This window comes from Typopeltis vanoorti, chromosome 14, assembly GCF_054136105.1.
Source record: "Typopeltis vanoorti isolate ZY-2024b chromosome 14, IOZ_Tvanoo_1.0, whole genome shotgun sequence".
NCBI lineage: Eukaryota > Metazoa > Arthropoda > Arachnida > Uropygi > Thelyphonidae > Typopeltis > Typopeltis vanoorti.
The window spans coordinates 28,728,655-28,748,899 of NC_143562.1; the positions used below are offsets into that span (position 1 = coordinate 28,728,655).

The window sequence follows — 20,245 nt, forward strand, 5'->3', positions numbered from 1 at the left end:
AAATTTCTGAACAGTGCTTGGAGCATTTTAACAAGAATAAAATTGATTTTATGCATTGATTTATTACTATGGATAAGATTTGGATTCACCATTACACAACAGAATCCATACAGCAGTCAAACAGTGGACTGAAGCCAGTTGTTCAGCACCAAAGAAGACAAATTCAGTTCCATCAGCAGGAAAGGTCATAGCATCAGTGTTTTGGGATGTTAAAGGCATTCTGTTTATTAATGAAAAAAAAGTACTTGGAGCATTCTAACGAGAATAAAACTGATTTTGTGCGTCGGTTTATTACTATGGATAAGACTTGGATTCACCATGTTAAATGGTAAAACATGTTAAACCAGACTAAAACATTTTAACCAGACTAGACGAAAAAATTTATGAGAAAAGACCTGGTTTGCAGAAGAAAATCATCTTTTATCAGGACAATGTACCTGCCCACAAAGGTATTTGGCAATAGAAAAATTAAGGGATCTTCACTATGAATTGTTGGAACATCCACCCTATTCCCCAGATTTGGCTTACTCTGACTTCTATCTCTTCCCAAAACTGAAACTCTTTCTCACTGGTCAGCGTTTTGCTTCGAATCAAGAGGTGATTGCAGCTGTAGAGGGATATTTTGTCGATCTTACTGAGAACCACTACAGGGATGGGATAATGGCACTGGAGCATTGCTGGAATAAATATATGTCTTAAGGGAGATATGTTGAAAAATAAAAATAATTTTGAAATTATAAATCCGTTTTTTCATTGTTAGGCCGAGAACTTTTCAGACCACCCTCGTATGATAGATATTGTTTGCATAATGTTTAACAGTGGTCTTCTGTGATGAGGCTCTTGACTCTATGGAGATACCCATATAATAATAATAGTAATAATTTTAAAAGAAAACACACCATCACTTCTTAAGACCTATAAATGGGATCTGCTTTGAATTATATGATACTAAATAAACTGGATTTTAATGCATTTAGCTGATTCAATAAATAATTATTTGAATAGTTTAACAAATCCAATTTATACTTGAGGGTAATTACAAATAAATTAGTAATAAATCTTAATTTTACTAGTTACATACGAGTTTTAAAATTCTTGTTTGCTGAAATTATAACAATAGTACCTATCATTAGTATATTATTATACTTGACAAGAAATTATATTCTTATTTTAATTCTATACCCTATACTTATACTTGGGTATGAGATTATTAGATTATATATTTGACAATATAATTTCTTATGAAGTGTACTCTACTTGTATAGTACACTTGACTGACTAGTCACTTCTATATATGGAGCTGTTGATGTACAGGTAATTGCTTTCAGAAACATTGCATGAGGTTAAGTGGACTACCTACCTTATGCTGTTTTGTCACAAGTTTTCTTTAAAAAAAAGATATGTGTTTTAAAGTAAAAATTCTTGCAACAATTAAGTTTGTTAAAAATCTGGTCAATTTAAAACTCATTTATAAGAAAATTATGAAGTTAAAATGTTGTATCCTGACAAGAGAGAGAGAGAGAGAGAAAGAGAGAGAACAGCAAAGAGAGCAAAAAAAAAAAAAAAAAAGAATAAGGAAAAAAAAGTAAATAAATTGATTAGTAACGTACATACAAAATGAATATATATATATTTTTTAATATTCCACTTTATTTTTATTTACAATTTTTATTTTTTAAAAAAAGAGGTGTTTTATTCTCGGATTAGATTATGGCAGTGTTGTAACGTACCTCTGAGCAAGTAATGAGGCACATAGAGAGTTCAAGTTGTGCAGCAGCAAAACAACAGTCTTCTATTCTACACACTTTCTAAATCCCTGTTCTTTAAGTATATCACACTTCTGTTCCTGTTACAGAAGGCAAACAGTTTCCTAAATTATTATGAATTGTAACATTTATTGCTTTCACTCGAACTTTTCCAGATGCTGAAACCTGGCTGTTGAGAGGTGTTGGAAATTCAAGAGTAGTCCTATTATTCTGTACAGCACATTTCCTTTTAAAATCAGTTTTCAAATTATTTTTATTATCACTGTCACAATGATAAGAGTCTGGTGACCTGCATTTGTGATACCACACTATGCCACCCATCACAATCACACTTAGTATCAGAAATACACATACTGGAATAAGCCAATGTGCAATGTTTTTAGTATAACTTTTAGCATTAGCTTCATCAGATATTGAATGATTCAGTTGTAAAGCACGTATATTTGTACCATTTCTACTGTATTCTCTCAACTTCATAAATGAGCCATACAATGTTTGGTTGTATTTACTGTTAGTTACTGATCGCTTTCCACGATAGTTGTTGCCATCAAAACCATTGATGGTGTACATCACTTGTAAAAACCACTGGTATCCTGAATCAACCTGAAAAATTAATATAACTAATTCAATATATTTATAGAATTCTATATTTTACATTTCTCTTTTTATAAAATGTGCACACCAAAAACAAAAAATAACTTTCTTGTTGTCACATTTTATAAATTATACTAATAATGAAACATTCATAACATCTTATATTATACTTAATATACTTATATCCACACTTATTAGGCAGAACATACTTAATTTGTAAACTGTTAATTTATATGAATATTTGTTTGGATTATGATGATAGAGTACTTTCAAGGTTGATTAAGGTGGTACAAGAGCCAACTATTTGCTCTGCTAAGGAAGTTCTCATTAACTCATATAGTGGGTGTCCTCCCATGATGAGTCTTCGGACTCCTTGGAGGTGTCATGAATAATAATAATAATAATAAACTCACACAATACCTACCATTTAAACTCATCCACTAGTCAACACAGTTACTGTTCCCTTACACAATTTATTCTACTAATTTACTTAAACAAAATATCTAATTCTCATATCTTTGCTAAACACATTCTTACTTAATTTCTATGGATGACTTTTCTCCCATCCTTTTCTCCTCTGCCCTCTACTGAAATACAGTCAATTCTCATTATAGCAAACTATCAAAACTACAATAAATTTAGTTTAATCCTTTATCCAAGTGTATGCAAACAAAGTTTGCGCCTGAAGTATCTTCAGGCAACTCGTAGTAAAGGTGGACCAAGCTCTCATCACTCCTTGTCTCAGTATCTCCCCTAATGCAAAGCACATCTCCTTGCTTACATGTATAATGCTATGCATTAAGGGAAAGGCCACTATCAAGACCGGTTTCAACCTTTATTGAGGTCTCATCAGTGGGAGCCAGACCCTGATACTAAGGCAGAAGCAATTAGTATAACCACTTAAGAGGATACACTTTTTTCAGTGTATCCTCTTACCTTCAACTTCCTGTCCACTATGCCAGCCTGGCTGGCTGAGTAGTTAGCGTATCCACTCTCCAGCCAAAAGGCTGCATGTTCAAATCCCACTGTGGGCATGGATGTTTGTGATTATCTGTGAAAATACTAGTGGTGGTGGTGGTCGTCGGTAGATGGTATTGGTGTAGATGATGAAGATAGTTGCGGTTGGTGAAATGAGTGGTGGAGACGGAGAGTTGTAGAGTGGGTGACTTCCCTCAATGAGCCCTTGGACTCCCTGGAGGTGTTACATAATAATAATAATAATAATAATATAATTACTCCACAGTTCCTAGCCTCATCAGTTTGTGTGCACCCCCTTCCCCATTATAAGACACAATTTATAATCTATTAAATCAAAAAATGTGTAACTCTACACTTTGCAACAGTGAATTGCAATTCATTCTATGCTCACAGTATTATTATTATTATTTATTATTATTATTATTATTATGGGCAACTCCAGGGAGTCATTAGACTCATCGAGGGAGGCCCCAAATCATTTTCATCACAACTATTCGACATTCATACAGTATCTATCATACCTCGCCTTAAACTCATTCACTGTCACAGCATCCACCACAGACTCAGGGAGCGCATTCCACTCATTCACTACTCTAAAAGTAAAAAACCCAGCTCTAACACCTTTACTAACCACACTTTTGCCCAGTTTCCATGGATGTCCCCTAGTCCTCCCACAACCAGCCCTGTTCTCAAAAATATCTTCTGAATTAATTTTATAGAAACCCTTCAGTAATTTGAATGTCTCAATCATATCTCCCCTCCTCCGCCTATCAACCAATTTTTGCAACCCACAAATCCTCAACCTGTTCTCATACGGTTCATTCCACAGACCTGCTATCATCTTGGTCACTCGCCTCTGGATCCTCTCCACCTCCTCCCCATCAAGAAGAAACCTAGGTGACCAAATCTGAGCACAGTAGTCGAGATGAGGTCTTATCAAGGCTCGATACAGAGGAACAATAACCTGCTTGTCTCTGCTTGTCAACGTATTCTTCAGCAACCAAGTGATTTGATGAGCTGATTTGGCCACTTTTGCAATGTGTCCCCTAAATTTCAATTAATGTTTATCAGTATGTTTATCATAATTATGCAGGATCTCAGCATCTCATGTGTGAAAACCTTTTGTCGTTTAGCATCAACCAGTTGCACATCTACTTTCAAACCATCACCATAATTAACATACAAATCAAAAAACAATGGTCCATGAGCTCTCTGGCACACCACCGGTCAGTTGCATTCTCCTAGATTCAACTCTACTATATACTAGTCTCTGACATTCCTCTTATCTATATCATCAGCTTTCTATCAGCTGACATTTGCTCTAATATATAATCATTTTTCATTCAACAGCCTCAAAAATGCCTTGCAAAATCCAGCAATATTATGACATAACTATATATTTCCTATACTGAATTCAACTGTCATTTTTCATTATGTGAAAACCTTTTGTGTGTAGATGATGAAGATAGTTTTAAAAAAAAAAAGTGAGTACATTTACTAAGACAAGATCTCATTCACAAGCTAAGTATCCCCTATAGAGATATCATATTCTTGTCCATCATTTCTGAATTTAGATCCTATCAACTTTAGCAACAATTCCAAGTTACTTCGACAATCTCCATCTAGATGCTAAACTATGATCAATCAGTAATTTGAATACTTCTTCCATTTTTTCACCTTCCTACCATCTATTTAATTAAAGCTATAATCGCTTCACCAAACAGCAAAATAATTTTCTAAGAATAATGGAATGGCCAGCTAATTTGCTATCAGAATCTGATTTTGCCTTCATTACCATGCCTGTAAATCAGGTGTTTTCTACTACTCATAAGTTTACTTATCACACCTCCTCTTTATATTACTAATGTGATGAGCAGCTGATGTGAGAAATGAGGTGGACGAACTGGAGGTGCTCAACATACTGAAAAATATCAAATTGAATACAACAGTGAAACTGGATAGTATGTTGGCCCATGTGCTACAAGAATATGTAGGAGAACTAGCAGTCCTCTGATGTTAGTTAATCTAAGTCTCAGCTCTGCAAAGTTCCAAGGGAGTGGAAAGAGGGTAAGATAGTTCCATTACATAACGGCAGCTCCAAGACAGAAGTAGCAAATAATAGACCAATATATATCTCAAAAGTGGTGAGTAAAGTATTGCAAAAGTTGGTTATAGGTAAAATTCAGAAATGGATGGATAGGAATATGATACTCTACAGTGAGCAGCACAGCTTTGTAAAAGGTAGGCCCTGAATTAGTAATTTATTCACATTTTATAATAGAGCGACGGCGGAACCAAATAAAAGAAACGGTTATATTATTATATTATTATTATTATTATTATGTCACACCTCCAGGGAGTCCAAAGACTCATTGAGGGAGTGTGGTTAGTAAGGGTCTGTGGACTAGATTTTTTTTTTTTTGCTCGGAGAGTGAATGAGTGGAATAGATTGCCAGAGGGAGTTGTGAGTGCCCCAACAGTGAATGAATTTAAGGAGAGGTATGATAGGTACTGTATGAATAATGGTTAGTGTGGGTCTTTCACGAGTCTTTTGACTCCATGGAGATACCCATATAATAATATTCCTTTTGTAACATTTTCTCTTTCTAAAACCCCTACCAGATGTTTTTATTCATTCATTTAATTCCCATTTGATTTTTCTTTCTAACTTTTAAAATTCAGTTTGCCACTGCTGCCTTGTAACCCTTTTCCATGCACTGGTAAATTCTTTCACTACAGTTTATGATGTAATTATACCACCTCCAAGTGATTAAGTTTGTCATAATTACTTGCTTTGAAATACCAGATATATCCATTCTTCTTAATTGAGAACATCATATAATTGGCTGTCCACGCAGTTAGCTGAGTGGCTATGTGCCTCACAACCATATGCCTGGGAAAGGAGCATCCTGGGTTCAATACTCGTCACTGATGTGAGGAGCTTAGGAGGGACCTTTCTCAGACATAGCCAGTCTTGGGCATGGACTGCAGGTTTTTTTCCCCAGTCTATTTGGAGTTTTTCATCCCACAAGCAGGCAAACCAGGCTTGAAAACTCAACATCTCTACAGACATAGGATACACCAGGAGGCATAGAACCAACCACCTTATCCTTGAGTACGGGTGTGGTTAAATGAATAGAAACCCTCAACACCGCAAGGCAAAAGAAGGAAAAAGGAAGAAGAATATAATTGGCTTCCTCTCAAGACATGACCATGAGGTCACTCTCCTTAATTAGACAAAAAAGTGCTATGAGCAAATCCTCTGATACTAGTGCAGTACGCTTAAACTGCATATTCTCACATTTTTTGGGATAATTAAGTACCTCTTAAGTACCTTACTGCAAATATTGTTGAAGTGGATGTAGAATTGATATTTTTGACATGCACTGGAAGAATAATAGGACAATGTACCTATCAAATGGAAAAAGAGTTTTGATTCTTGTCATAATGAGAAAAACCTTTATATAGACTTTTTCAAATGAAGGTGGGTTAGCTAATCTCATATGGAGTTAGCAGGTTTTTTTTCTTCAGAAACACAAGTTTTTCATCTCATATACAGGCAAATCAGCCAGAGAATATACACAATTAACAAACAATACTATTAGTGGGTGATAGATGACATTGTGTGGATGGTGGACTGCAAAGTGTGTAGATGGTGAGTTTGTGTTGTATAGAGTGCCTGCTGTGACAAGTCCTGGACTCTATGGACGTGTCATGTAATAAGAATAATAATTATCCCTGATAATAAATAAATCCTTTTCTTATCCCTATGTGATCTCTTCTCCTTCCAGCTATATATCCATAATGATGATGACTCATCATTATGGAGATATAGCTGGAAGGAGAAGAGATTTATAAGCTAATTTGGCTATATATTTCATTTTTGTCTTCTTCTGCATTTTTTATAGGCTTATAATAATACAAAGCTGTGTATAACTATGCCAAAACTTATATTATCATAAACTCTCAAGAAAATTTCAATCTGGCTATAAAAAAAAAAAAGTATGGATATATAAGATCTGTTTATTTAATAGCTATGCCAAAATGAATAATTTTTTATTTAATAACTATGCCAAAATGAATTTTTTTTGCATTTCTTATTCCCCCCCCCCTTTTTTTTTAAACTGCAATGACACTATGATTGTTATTCTGCTCATACGCCATATTGGTGAATAGTTCAAAGTGAAAATGATGGCTAATAATGAAAATGACATCCCATTAGAAGTGAATCACATGAGAAACTATAAAATGTTTGCATCCACTGATGACAGTCTAGAATGCTATAATGAAAATGAAGATTTTTATTATAACGAATTCATTTCATTAAATGAATCAAATGATTGATTTGGATGCAACTATAGAGGAAATTGCAGCAAAACATCAGAGGATATTAGAACATGAGAGTGATGAGGATGACACTCCTGAGCTTGAATGAGTGACTAAACAGGATGCTAGAAAATTTATTGTTGGGGTATGGCTCTATTTTATGCAGGAAAGCATTAAATATAGTTCTATATTGCTATGCAGTTCTATTATTATTTGGTATCTCCAAGGAGTACAAGGACTCGGTGTGGGAGGACACACACACACACACACACCTCACCATCTCCTCTACTTAATCCTTAAACTACACTACTACCAAGACACAAGCCATCCACCACCCACCATCTATATCTGCATTAGATACTTGAACTGATTTTGTTTAATTTTAATCAATCTACAAAACTGACAAGCTACACCTGATTAATTCCTGGAATGACACTAACTGCATGCATGTTTAATATGTATATAATTTAAATTATTTTTATGGTAAATATTTTACTTTTATTAAAGCCAAATGTTTATAAGTCTGTAATTTTGCTACTCAATAAATGAAAAATGTGTCTTTTATATATATATAATTTTAATCTCTTTACATGATGTGTAATTGGGACAGCCACGTCATTGAGCTAAATTATGCTTTTCCCAATGTGGCCTAATTAACTGGACTGCACTGTATACCACTGTACATGCATTTCTCTTGTTTAATACATTCATAATCTTTCTATGATGACAACAGGTTCTGTTTATGGTATCTTAGTAGTATGTCTACTTACATTCTGATAAATTATGGAGACTACTACCATGTTAAGAATAATTATTTTAATTTCCCGACATTTCGACTATCCTATTAAGATTATCATCTGGAGTATATGTACATATACACAGTGTACCTGTTAAGTAATGAGATTGATTTTTTACAAGACAGCCCTTTCAATAAAAGTAACAAATGTGTTTATAGTTTTGATTGCTAGAGTATGTTGTAATTTCAGGTGCAACTTTTGAGTCGGGTGACGTAGCAGTTTTCATGTGACAACCATTGAAGTAAGAGTGTGTGATTGGAGCATGTCAGAAGTTGCGTTATGGAGGAAAGAGCTGTGATAAAATTTTACTGTAAATTAGGAAAAACTGCTACAGAAGTGTACCAAGACCTGAAAAACGTTTTTATGATGATTACTGTTTTGAGCCATGTAGTTGATCTGCTGATTTTCAATGTTTAAAGAGAGGAAGGAGACCACAGAGGAGGAACCATACTGTGGATGGCCAGTTTCTGCATGGAAAAATGAAAATCTGGTGTAAGCTAGAGAAATTGTTGCCCATGACAGGTGAATAACCACTACGCTACTCACTATACAGCTTATATCGGTAAGGAAATAAATGGCCCGATTAATCTTAGAAAGTGACTTGCAAAGAGGAAGATTTGTTCGAGGTTTGTGCTACATATGTTGACACATGAACAGAGAGAGCACTGGATTGCATGTTGTCAAAATTTCATTCCTGCAGGCGATCAAGATGTGTTGCAAAAAATTGTCACCAGTGATGAAAGTTGGTGTTTTCAGTTTGATCTGAAAATGAAATGCCAGAGCATGGAATGGTGTGGAACATCTTCTCCCTAGCAGAAGAAAGTCAGGTTACAAAAATTACGTGTCAAGACAATGATCATTGTTTTTTTTTGATGCTGCTGGAATTATCCACTGCAAATTTGTTCCTGAGGGCACCCCAGTGAACTGTCAGTATTATTTATATCAGTAATGCAACTTCTGTATGCCTGCATGCAACATGTCAAGAAATAACTGTTCCACAACAACAACAATCGCTTTCTGTTTCATGACAATGCACCTGCGCACTGCTTGTGAAGCAGTTTCTGACTTCGAAGTCAATTTGTGTGATAGAACATCTCCCCCCCGCCTGCCCCATCCCCTATTTGCCAGGTTTGTTTTCCACAGACTTTTTCCTTTTTCAAAAGATGAAGCATGCCTTGAAAGGGGAGCACTTCACATTGAGGACATCCAATGCAGTGTGACCCAGAGACTGAAGGAGGTTCCCATTCAGGACTTCCACCATGACTTTGAACACCTGTACAACAGATGTATATGTTGTGTGGAGTTGGAAGGAGATTATTTTGAATCTGTATAATTGACAATTCCAAATATAGTTCTTTGTTTTGATATAATAATTGTCGTTTCATTACTTAACAGGCACACTGTGCATACAGAGACAGTGTGATGTAATGCAATTTATTATATTACACCAAAATGTTCAGTGCAAATTTCAGGGGACTTGTGAAATTCTAATCAACCACCCCAATCTTCAATAATGATGGTCTAAAAATCTTAAGAATATAGATGACAAATATTCTACACAATTAGCCTTTTGTTCTTAGAGTTCATTATAGATTAAAATTAGGATTGTAGTACTTCAGGATCTTAGCCTTAATATAACAAACACATGTTAATTTATTGATTAGGCCACCACCACTAATGCATTATTAAAATATCACATGAATTGTTCTCTGGCCATTTAAAAATAGGATATTGCTTTGATGTAGGTTTTTTTTTTTCCTCCCTAGAGGTCAGGCCAGTAGAATCATGGTTAATCAAATCATTGTCACTTTGGCATAGTGTTTGAATTGTAATGTAGCTTGTCTTGGTATATGTATACTCCAAGATGATGACCTTAATAAAAGGGCAAAAGTCAGGAAATTAAAGTAATTATTCTTAATAGGATAGCAGTCTCTATAATTTATGAAAATGAATGCTGATCACCATGTAACATTAAAAGCAAGTATCTCTACCTAGGTACTACTTAACTGTATCTCAACATGTTCTCTTCGATTTGCCTGATTTCCTAGACAAAAAACTTAAGTTTCTGGGAGGAAGACCTTGCCACTTCTGTGTGAGATACCACCAACTTACCTTCAGTTGTAAAGGTTCTTGGCATCAGCCAAATGGCATTAATGCTGAGCTACTACATGATGCACATTTGCTACTAAATGTTCTTTGTTCTAGTCCAACTTAAACTACAAATACTCTTTTAATAACACAGAAGGTGCTATGTTGGACACAGCAGTTAGTAGAATTGCTGAAGAAAAGATAAATTTTATTTTTGGAATATTTATTTATTTTTGTTTTGTTTATTATTATTTTATTAATTTATATACAGGATGATCAAAATTAAAGTATCCCTGTTTAAGGCTTTGTGGAGCACCACCCAGTGATCCAAATGCTATGAAAGTTTGCAGGAATACATTGTGTGTCATGCAGAAGTGATATCTGAGAAAGAAAAAAAAAAGTAGTTCCAAAATTCACCACCGCAGCACTGTATGATGTACGAAATGAGATGTAGTAATATTTCTGTGTGTGTGTAAGAAAGAGAAAAGTGACACAAGCATAAATAACACATTTTCATTTACTTCCATTATGCATTCAAGGGCTGTACTGTTTAATCTGCTGCCCTTATTTTTCTTCTTCTTCTTCTCATTATTGCAGAGGATTGCTGCAATAATGAGAAGGATGCTGACCTGCAGAGATAAAACAGTTATCATTCCATTGTATAAGACCCTGATCAGACCACACTTGGACTATTGTTCTCAGATTTGGTCCCCAGGATTTGAAGGAGATAAATTAACTGTGGAAAGGGTACAAAGATGAATGACAAAGATGGTTTCAGGACTGTACAATTTTGGTTATTAGGATTGGCTGAGGGAATGTGGACTGCAGAGTTTGGTGGATAGAAGAAGGAGAGGTGATATGACTGAGACTTTTAAACTGTTGAGAGGTGGTTACAGGGTTGACACTGGGGAGTTCTTTCGCTTGGTTGAACAGCGGGAAGGAGTGATGACAAGAGGCCATCCCTGGAAGTTACGAAAGGAAACTGTGAGCAAGAGAGAGTGAGGAGTGGTTTCTTTGCATGGAGGGTGGTTGAACAGTGGAATGCATTGCCTGATGGAGTGGTGAGATCGAGAACTATCAATGAGTTTAAGGAGTGGTATGATAGACTTTGTGTTTCTTAGGGGGGGGGACCTCCCCTCGATGAGTCTTGACAGACTTTATGTTCTTAGGAAGGACCTCCCATGATGAGTCTTTTGACTCCATGGAGGCCTGAATAATAATAATAATAATAATTTAAATGAACAGGATTGAAGATGATTTCTTGGTTCTTTAAATCTCGGTTCTAGTCATTCAATTCTTTATAAAATATATATATATATATATATATATATATATATATATTTTTTTTTTTTTTTTCCTTTCCTTCTTTCTTTCTTTCTTCTCTTATTCTTTCTAATAAGTAGAAATAGCATTAATTTTAAAATAATTTAATTTGATTTATAAGAATTTTGCTCTGGTATTCATAGTATAAACCTTGATTCTTAAGTGTTCAGAGATTTAAGTGAGAAATTCTTCATACATGGATATTTAAGAATATCCAATATACTGTATTACAATAGAACTGATTGCCTGATGGATTGGTGAGATCGAGAATGCGTTTAAGGAGTGGTATGATAGACTTTGTGTTTCCTAGAGGGACCTCCCTCGATGAGTCTTGATAGACTTGTGTTTCTTAGAAAGGACCTCCCACGATGAGTCTTTTGACTCCAGGAGGCCTGAATAATAATAATAATAATAATAATAATAATATAACATACATGCATTTTTTAAAAGTAGAAAGTAGAGAATATATACAAAGAATAAAAAAGACACTACTGATACTAAATTTTAATTAAACTTTTGTTTTAATATTCTAAGTAGAAACAGTTATACTTACCTTATATAATGCATCTACTTTCAACAAAAAACCATCAACACCAGGCATTTGATTGATATCACTTAGTGATTCAACATCACTAGCAAATTTTGCATCAAAGGGTATGTCATGGAAGGCATAATTAACTGCTTCTGGATGAGATCGATCCTAGAATTGTTGAACATAACAAATCTCAATTCACTATTTTATTGCAATACTTGAAATATAATGATATTTATATACACAATATGTACTTGTGTATGGAATGGCATCAGACAGAGTGGAATTAGTCCCTGCTAGGAAATGTAAAGAATTATAGCAACAGAAAAGAAAGACTGACAAGGTCAAAGGATTAGTGAGACAGCACAAGAGAATAATAGTAAGTATGACTGCTTATGAGTCATCACATGGATTGTAATAGCTGTTTACTAATAACAAGGAGTATGAAGATTAATGATTTGTTGATTTGTCCAAGTATAATCAGCATATGTGAAAAGAAATGGAAGGACATATAAATGTTCAGAGAGAATAGATGGGGAAAAAAACAAAGAGAGGGGAGAAACCAGTATGTGTAATAGCTTGCACTTATTGAAACAATATTTTTTTTTTTTAATATGAATCATGTCCATAAAAGGCTATACATTTATTGTACATAGTACAATAGATCCAAAAATTCATAATTAGAGACCAAACATGGAACTTTTTCAAGCTACTTCAAGCCTCCAAATGAAGACAGTAGTAGTAGTAAGAATTTGCTATATAGGTCTGTGAAATTCAAGAAAATGGATTGGGCAAGTATAAGGAGAGTGATCTTAATGGAAAAATCTAATTATGGGAATACAGACTGGAAGCAGGAGATAGCATATGGATGAAAAGAGCCAATTTCTTGAATTCCTGAGGAATGTAATACATGGGTTTCGATTTGAATAGTCCCAGGAGAAGAGGCAATTTTAAATGGGATGTCAAAAACTGGCAACAATTGCTAAGAGTATCACAACATGTGACTTGGAAGATAGCTAAGTAGGGGACAGTTTCATCCAAAAAGGAATACAGTTGCCTCTCACGATAACAAACTGACTCTCTGTAATAAACTACTGAAAAGTCTCAACGAAATTACTTCTGTGTAGTGTGTCCTGTACATATGTGTTTTCCTGATGATGACCTCAATACAGAGGTCAAAACATCAAATACAGGGTGGCCATAAAATAGCTTTCCCTCTTTGGAGGCATCTGTCGCTAAAGCCAATAAACGGAATGAGACCAAATTTTATATTGAGACTTTTGAAGGCATGGGGAAATGATTTCTGCGAAAAAAAGATTTAGTTCCAAAAGGGGAAATTTTGGCGCTGGTGGAGCCGAAAGCAGTACAATATTTACAGTAAATGCAGGTAAAAAGGATTATGGTGGAAAATTGGTAGAAATAAATGCACCACCAATTCCACTTAAAAAGGGATTGGGAACGTTCAGCCAGTTATTCGAATGACTGACGAATTGTGCTCAATATGCATCCTACCTTGCCTCAGCGTGCTTTACACCGAATGCAATTTGTTGTACACAAGAAAGGTCAGCACATTGAAAATCGCAGATGTGGTCCAGAGGACCCTGATTCTGATGAAAAAAACTTTATTTCCTGTGAGTTCAATCACTACATTAATTTCTGTGTCACTCGCAAGTTGTTGTTTTAGTTTAATTATTATTACTCTTATTATCATTGTAAAGTGCCACATATCCAGCTGGAATGAGTGATGTGGCTATCGCTTACACCGTCGAAATGTTATTATTCCATTTTATCTGCCTTTAATGTAATTTATCCACTTGTTTTCAGCTCCTCCAGCACCAAAATTTCCCCTGTCGGCGACTTTTGGTACTAAATCTTTTTTTCACGGAAATTATCTCCCCATGCCTTCAAAAGTCTCGATATAAAATTTAGTCTTATTCCGTTTATTGGTTTTAGCTACAGATGCTTACAAAGAGGGAGAATTATTTTATGTCCACCCTGTATTAAAAGGAAGGGTAATTATTACAGGTGATTTTAATTGTGGTGGTATAGACTGGAATGAAGAGATAGCATTTGGGAATAAGGAAAATGAATTTCTTGAGTTCTTCAGAGATAACTCTCAGGCAGCAAGTAAAGGAGGACATGTGAGGATCAAGAGTTTTAGAATCTGATCATTTCATCAGAGGATGTAATTGTGAGTGGGTTTCATACTTTCCTTCAGTTGGTGAGAGTGATCATGAAGTGATCACCTGGGTTGTGGCTAGTCATATGCAGACTTTTTGTGAGGAAAGGATATATGTGGAATTATAAGACTGGTGATTATGACAAGCTTAGGAGAGCTTGGAGCTATAGCATGGAATAAGGAGTTCAGCAGTAAGGAAATAAATGCTGCTTGGGAACTGACAAAGAAATGCATAACAGCATCAATATATGAATATATTTCGATTCTGGTAGTAAGACTTATACGTTGGTTAGACATAACTGGTAATTAATTTACGGAATTAACAACGCATATGAAGTATTTAATTAAAGATAACTTTAATGAATCACTTCTATATTTCGGCAATGTCACATTGCCATCTTCAGGAACATAAAGATATGGTACGTGCACTAAGGAACTAACAAAGCAAATGAGGAAGAATGTAAGAAACTAATTTTGTTCCTAAAGTCCTAATGGTGCCCTCTTGCGGGCTAATTTGGTAGTCTTGGCAGTTGGGCTGAAGTTCTCATAATGAAAGTCTCCCAAATTTGGGGCAGTTTCATGCACCCAAATTTGTTGAGGTTAGGAACGTTTTTTAGAGCTGCTGAAGATTCTTTGAATAATCTTTCGTATTTAAACTTGCTGCGATGGATTATTTTTGTTTTCTTCCAACGAATTTTATGGTGGGTATCTAAGGCATGGTCTGCCAACCCAGAGTGGCTGTACTGGTGAAACCGGATGTAGTCTTGGTGTTCTGAAATCCTGATATTTGTTGTTCTGCCTGTTTGGCCAAAGTAGGACAATTAATCTGCTCAGATGACAAGGCCCTGACTATGGAACTAAACCACATCCTCAACACTTTCTTAGCCAATGGCTATAACCCCCAAAAAAATCCAAAAAATACTAAAACCTGTAAACCACAACCCCCCTCCCCCCCTCCACAATAAAGACTACACCAAGTCTATCACTATCCCCTACATCCAGGGCACCTCTGAAAAAATAACTAATATCCTCAAAAAATATGACCTTACTTCCTGTTACAGACCATATAAAAAGTTGGCATCCCTTATCTGCTCTACCAAAGACCAACCACTTCCCCTAGACCTACCTGGTGTATACCAGGTCCCTTGCAGCTGCAAATTGTCCTACTTTGGCCAAATATGATTGATTGATACATATTGATTGATTGATAGATATGATTGATACATTCAAATTACTGAAGGGTTTCTATAAAATTAATTCAGAAGATATTTTTGAGAACAGGGCTGGTTGTGGGAGGACTAGGGGACATCCATGGAAACTGGGCAAAAGTGTGGTTAGAAAAGGTGTTAGAGCTGGGTTCTTTACTTTTAGAGTAGTGAATGAGTGGAATGCGCTCCCTGAGTCTGTGGTGGATGCTGTGACAGTGAATGAGTTTAAGGCGAGGTATGATAGATACTGTATGAATGTTGAATAGTTGTGATGAATATGATTTGGGGCCTCCCTCGATGAGTCTAATGATTCCCTGGAGTTGCCCGTAATAATAGTAATAATAGTAGTAATAGTAATATTCAGATAATTTATTACAGCAAATAGTTTGGCATCTTTTTCACCTTAATCTGTGAAGTTAGAGGAAAAGAAAGCTAAGATTCCAGTATTGAAACCACATGTTTATTAAGATAAATAAAAATAAACAAACCCGACAAGTTTCGTATGTTGTTTGACTTACATCTTCAGGGATTAAAGATAACTAAAAATTTAAAACATAAAAAATGAGAAATTACTCAAAATAGTCCATTCTATGATGTTATGGATTATAACATCATTATAAGGTTATAACTTGTTGGGTTTGTTTATATTTATTTATCTTAATATATATGTGGTCGCAATACCGGAATCTTTCTGCTGAACTGCTAAACCACAGAAACCTATGCCTACAAAAAGAAAGCTAGTTTGAATTATGAGCACTAAAGTCCACAAGGAAGATAATCTCTTAATTCTGACAACCTCTATTTCAAAATAGAGGTTATTATTATTATTATTATTCCAGGCAACTCCAAGGAGTCAACAGACTCATTAAGGGAGGCCCTAACATCATGTCAAGAACAACTATTCGACATTCACACAGTATCTATCATACCTCGCCTTGAACTCATTCACGGTCATAGCACCCACAACAGACTCTGGCAGCTTATTCCACTCATTCGCCACTCTCCAAGTAAAAAACCTAGCTCTAACACCCCTGCTAACCACATTCTTGCCCAGCTTCCATGTATGTCCCCTACTCCTCCCACCACCAGTCCTATACTCAAAAATATCTTCTGGATTAATCTTATAGAAAGCCGTCAGTAATTTGAATGTCTCAATCATATCACCCCTTTTCCGCCTATCGACTAATTTTTGCAACACACAAATCTTCAACCTGTTCTCATAAGGTTCATTCCACAGACCTGCTATCATCTTGGTCACTCGACTCTGGATCCTCTCCACCTCTTCCCCATCAAGAAGAAATCCTGGCACTCATATCTGGGCACAGTAGTCTAGATGGGGTCTTATCAAGGCTCGATACAGAGGAACAATAACTTGTTTGTCTCTGCTTGTTAAAGTATTTTTCAGAAGCCAAGTGATTTGATGAGCTGATTTAGCCACTTTTGCAATGTGTCCCATAAACTTCAATTCCCTATCCACCAACACTCCCAAATCCCTGGTCTCATCATTCTCCTGGAGTATGGTTCCACCAATGTGATATACTGCTGCTAATCTTTTCACCCCAAAATGCGTAACCTTACACTTTGCCACATTAAACTACCATCCATTTTCCCTAGCCCAGCCCTCCAAACTATCCAAATCATCCTGCAAAATTTTGACATCCTGTGCACTCACAATTGCTCTATCCAACTTTGCATCATCAACAAACAAGTGAACACTTCCTCTCAGATCCTTTCCTATATCACTGATGAACAAATTGAAAAGTAGTGGTCCAAGAACAGAACGCTGCAGCGCACAACTGGTCACAAGCCGTCTTTTGGACTCAACTCCTCAATAAACCAGTCTCTGGTATCTCTCCAACAACCACCCTCTTATCCATCCCTATGGGTTTATAGTGATTCTACTGGACCTTGCCAAGGCCCAGTAGAATCACTGTAAACCCATTACCCTTATCCAGTTCAGCCGTCAGTGTGCTATAAAACGTGAGCAAGTTACTGAGGCATGATCTATTCTTCCCAAGACCATGTTGTCCCCCATACAATATCCCATTTTCATCTATCCAATCCTGTATTCTTTTCTTGACTAATTTCTCCAAGACCTTGACAACGATTCCTGATATGCTAATCGGTCGGTAATTTACAACAGCAGTCTTGGAACCTCCTTTATGCAGTGGAACTATTTTCCCCTCTTTCCGCCCCCCTCGGGACTAACCCAGACCAGAGACTCAAATTAAACAAAATGGTCAAGGGTACTGACAATTCTTTAGCTGCTTCACATACGACATGAGCTGGTATACCATCCAATCCCACAGATGTATTGACATTGAGGTTTTGCAATAGACTACTCACCTCCACTTCATTCACCACAATTCCTGTATAATCTATTGGTTCATTCATTTCTGCAATGTCCCCACCTGGATGATACATTCTTGTAAAGTGCTCATTCAGTAACTCAACTATATCAACTAATTCGGTTACCTCCCTACCATCGGCATTCTTTAAAATCATTCTGCCATATACATTTTTTCTTTTACTTGCAACATATCGAAAAAACTGTTTATAATTCTCTTTAGCCTGCATGGCCAATGTTCTTTAGTAATCCTTTTTTGCTTTTCTTACCACACTTTACCATTCTGGCCTGTGCTTTATACTGTTCATGTGCCTGCCGGTCACCTTTCTCCTTAAATTCCCTCCATAGTTGTTTCTTTTTTTGCAGCTCAAGCTTAATGGTATTATTCATCCATTTAACCCCTACTTGATTTATTATTCGGACTCTAGGTATAGTCAGCCATTGCTTCATGCAAACACTTCTTAACCACCTCCTATGGACTATCAACTACTAGCCCTTGCAGTTGTACATGCCATGGCACTGAACCAATCAAACTCCTAAGCTTGTCATACTTACCAGCCCAATAATTCCATATGTACCCTGTCTTAATTGTAAATTCCACACCTTTAGCCACCTCCCAAGTCAAGACCCTATGATCACTCTCACCAATTGGTGGCAATGTGGTCATATTAGTTACAGCCAAATCCTCAGATGCAATTACTAGGTCAAGCACTCTCTGACCCCCTAGTATTTTCCATTACATGCTGTCGCAGATAGTTGTCCCTTAATAACCGCATAAAATCCAATTCCTTCCTCCCGTGTGTCCTCTCCTCACTCCAATCAATGCTACCATAGTTGCAATCTCCCATAATAATTATCCTCCTTCCACTCATTTCTTCTATTTGCTTGTGCATACTATCTCCACCATCTTTTTCATCACCTGGTCTATAGCAGCACACAATTGTATATTTTGTTCTGCTGGCCACAATCTCACACCAAATGGCCTCAAATGTGCTCTTTTCTCTAGCCTGCAATTCAACTTCTATTCTCCTTGGCTGCAGCTCATCAGCTATCATCAACAATACTCCTCCCCCAATTTTATTCTCCCTGTCATTCCTACACACTATACCCATCACATTCAATCCCACTGGCTATATTATCTACAGTCAGCCATGTTTCACTAATGCCAATAACCTGCGGTCTGAAAGTGCCAACCAAGGCCAAAAATTCTTCCTTCTTGTTCCTAATACTCCTAGCATTAGCGTAAATGAATTGCAGACGCCCTATTAGCCCCATCCATGTACATGGATGGGGCTATCGGGCATATTATACTCATTCATACATCAATTGCCTCCCTAAGGTCTGTATATCTATCTCCCCCCCCCCCCTTTTAATAAATCTAGTTTCCCTGATTCTGTACATCCACTTCATTCAACAACACTTTTTCAAGTCTCCTTACACTGAATCCATTCAAATGCAAACCATCCATCTTATATAGATCCTTTCGCCCATCGAACTCACTCCACCCATCCACAAATTCCACACCACTTGCCATGCATAACCCATGCATAAATTAATTTGCAATTATGGCCCTCCTTCTAAACACTTCACTGTCATACCATGGCAAAAGACTAATCATCCTAACTCTCTCTAACGCTTTTCTTTTGCTACCTCAAACAATTCATTCAGGTCCTCTGTCATTTCCATTTTATCTCCTTTCAAATCATTTGTACCTGCCACAACTATCATTTCTTTCACCCTTTCCTTTTACTCTCTAATAGACTCACTTATGTCCTTGATAGTCACACCAGGTTGGTACGATTTTGTAAAATCCTCTACTAACACGCCTCGTACTAACGAATCTAAGTTGGTTGTCGGAATTAAGAGAGGTAAAGTCAGTAAATGGAAGCAAAAAGTGTGGCGAGGAGATTTTGAAGCAAAACAGATCATAAAGGGGGGATGATTCAATATTAAGCAGTTTTTGGCATGGAATGTCAAGATCTGACAAACATGCATGTACTGTCACGAAGAATGCAGAATGCACTACCAACTGCATCAAAACTTGATGCAGGTGATAGTGCAAATCATTAATATTTATATTAAGAGCCAGAATGTTGATAAAATGGAT

At 36.2% G+C, this 20,245-nt stretch overlaps 1 protein-coding gene across 2 annotated transcripts in view; it reads right to left on the reverse strand.

Moving 5' to 3' along the window:
• Nucleotides 1–1,622: 1,622 nt before the first annotated feature.
• Nucleotides 1,623–20,245, reverse strand: part of LOC150099333 (extracellular matrix organizing protein FRAS1-like) — a 1,385,483-nt gene continuing 1,366,860 nt past the window's right edge. For both annotated transcript variants that reach the window (XM_090403569.1, XM_090403568.1), the window contains 2 exons: nt 12,426–12,572; nt 1,623–2,369 (listed from right to left, as the gene is read on the reverse strand). In XM_090403569.1, coding sequence (XP_090259695.1) covers nt 1,833–2,369; nt 12,426–12,572 — 684 coding nt within the window. In that variant the 3' untranslated portion in view covers nt 1,623–1,832. The remainder of the gene's footprint in view (nt 2,370–12,425; nt 12,573–20,245) is intronic.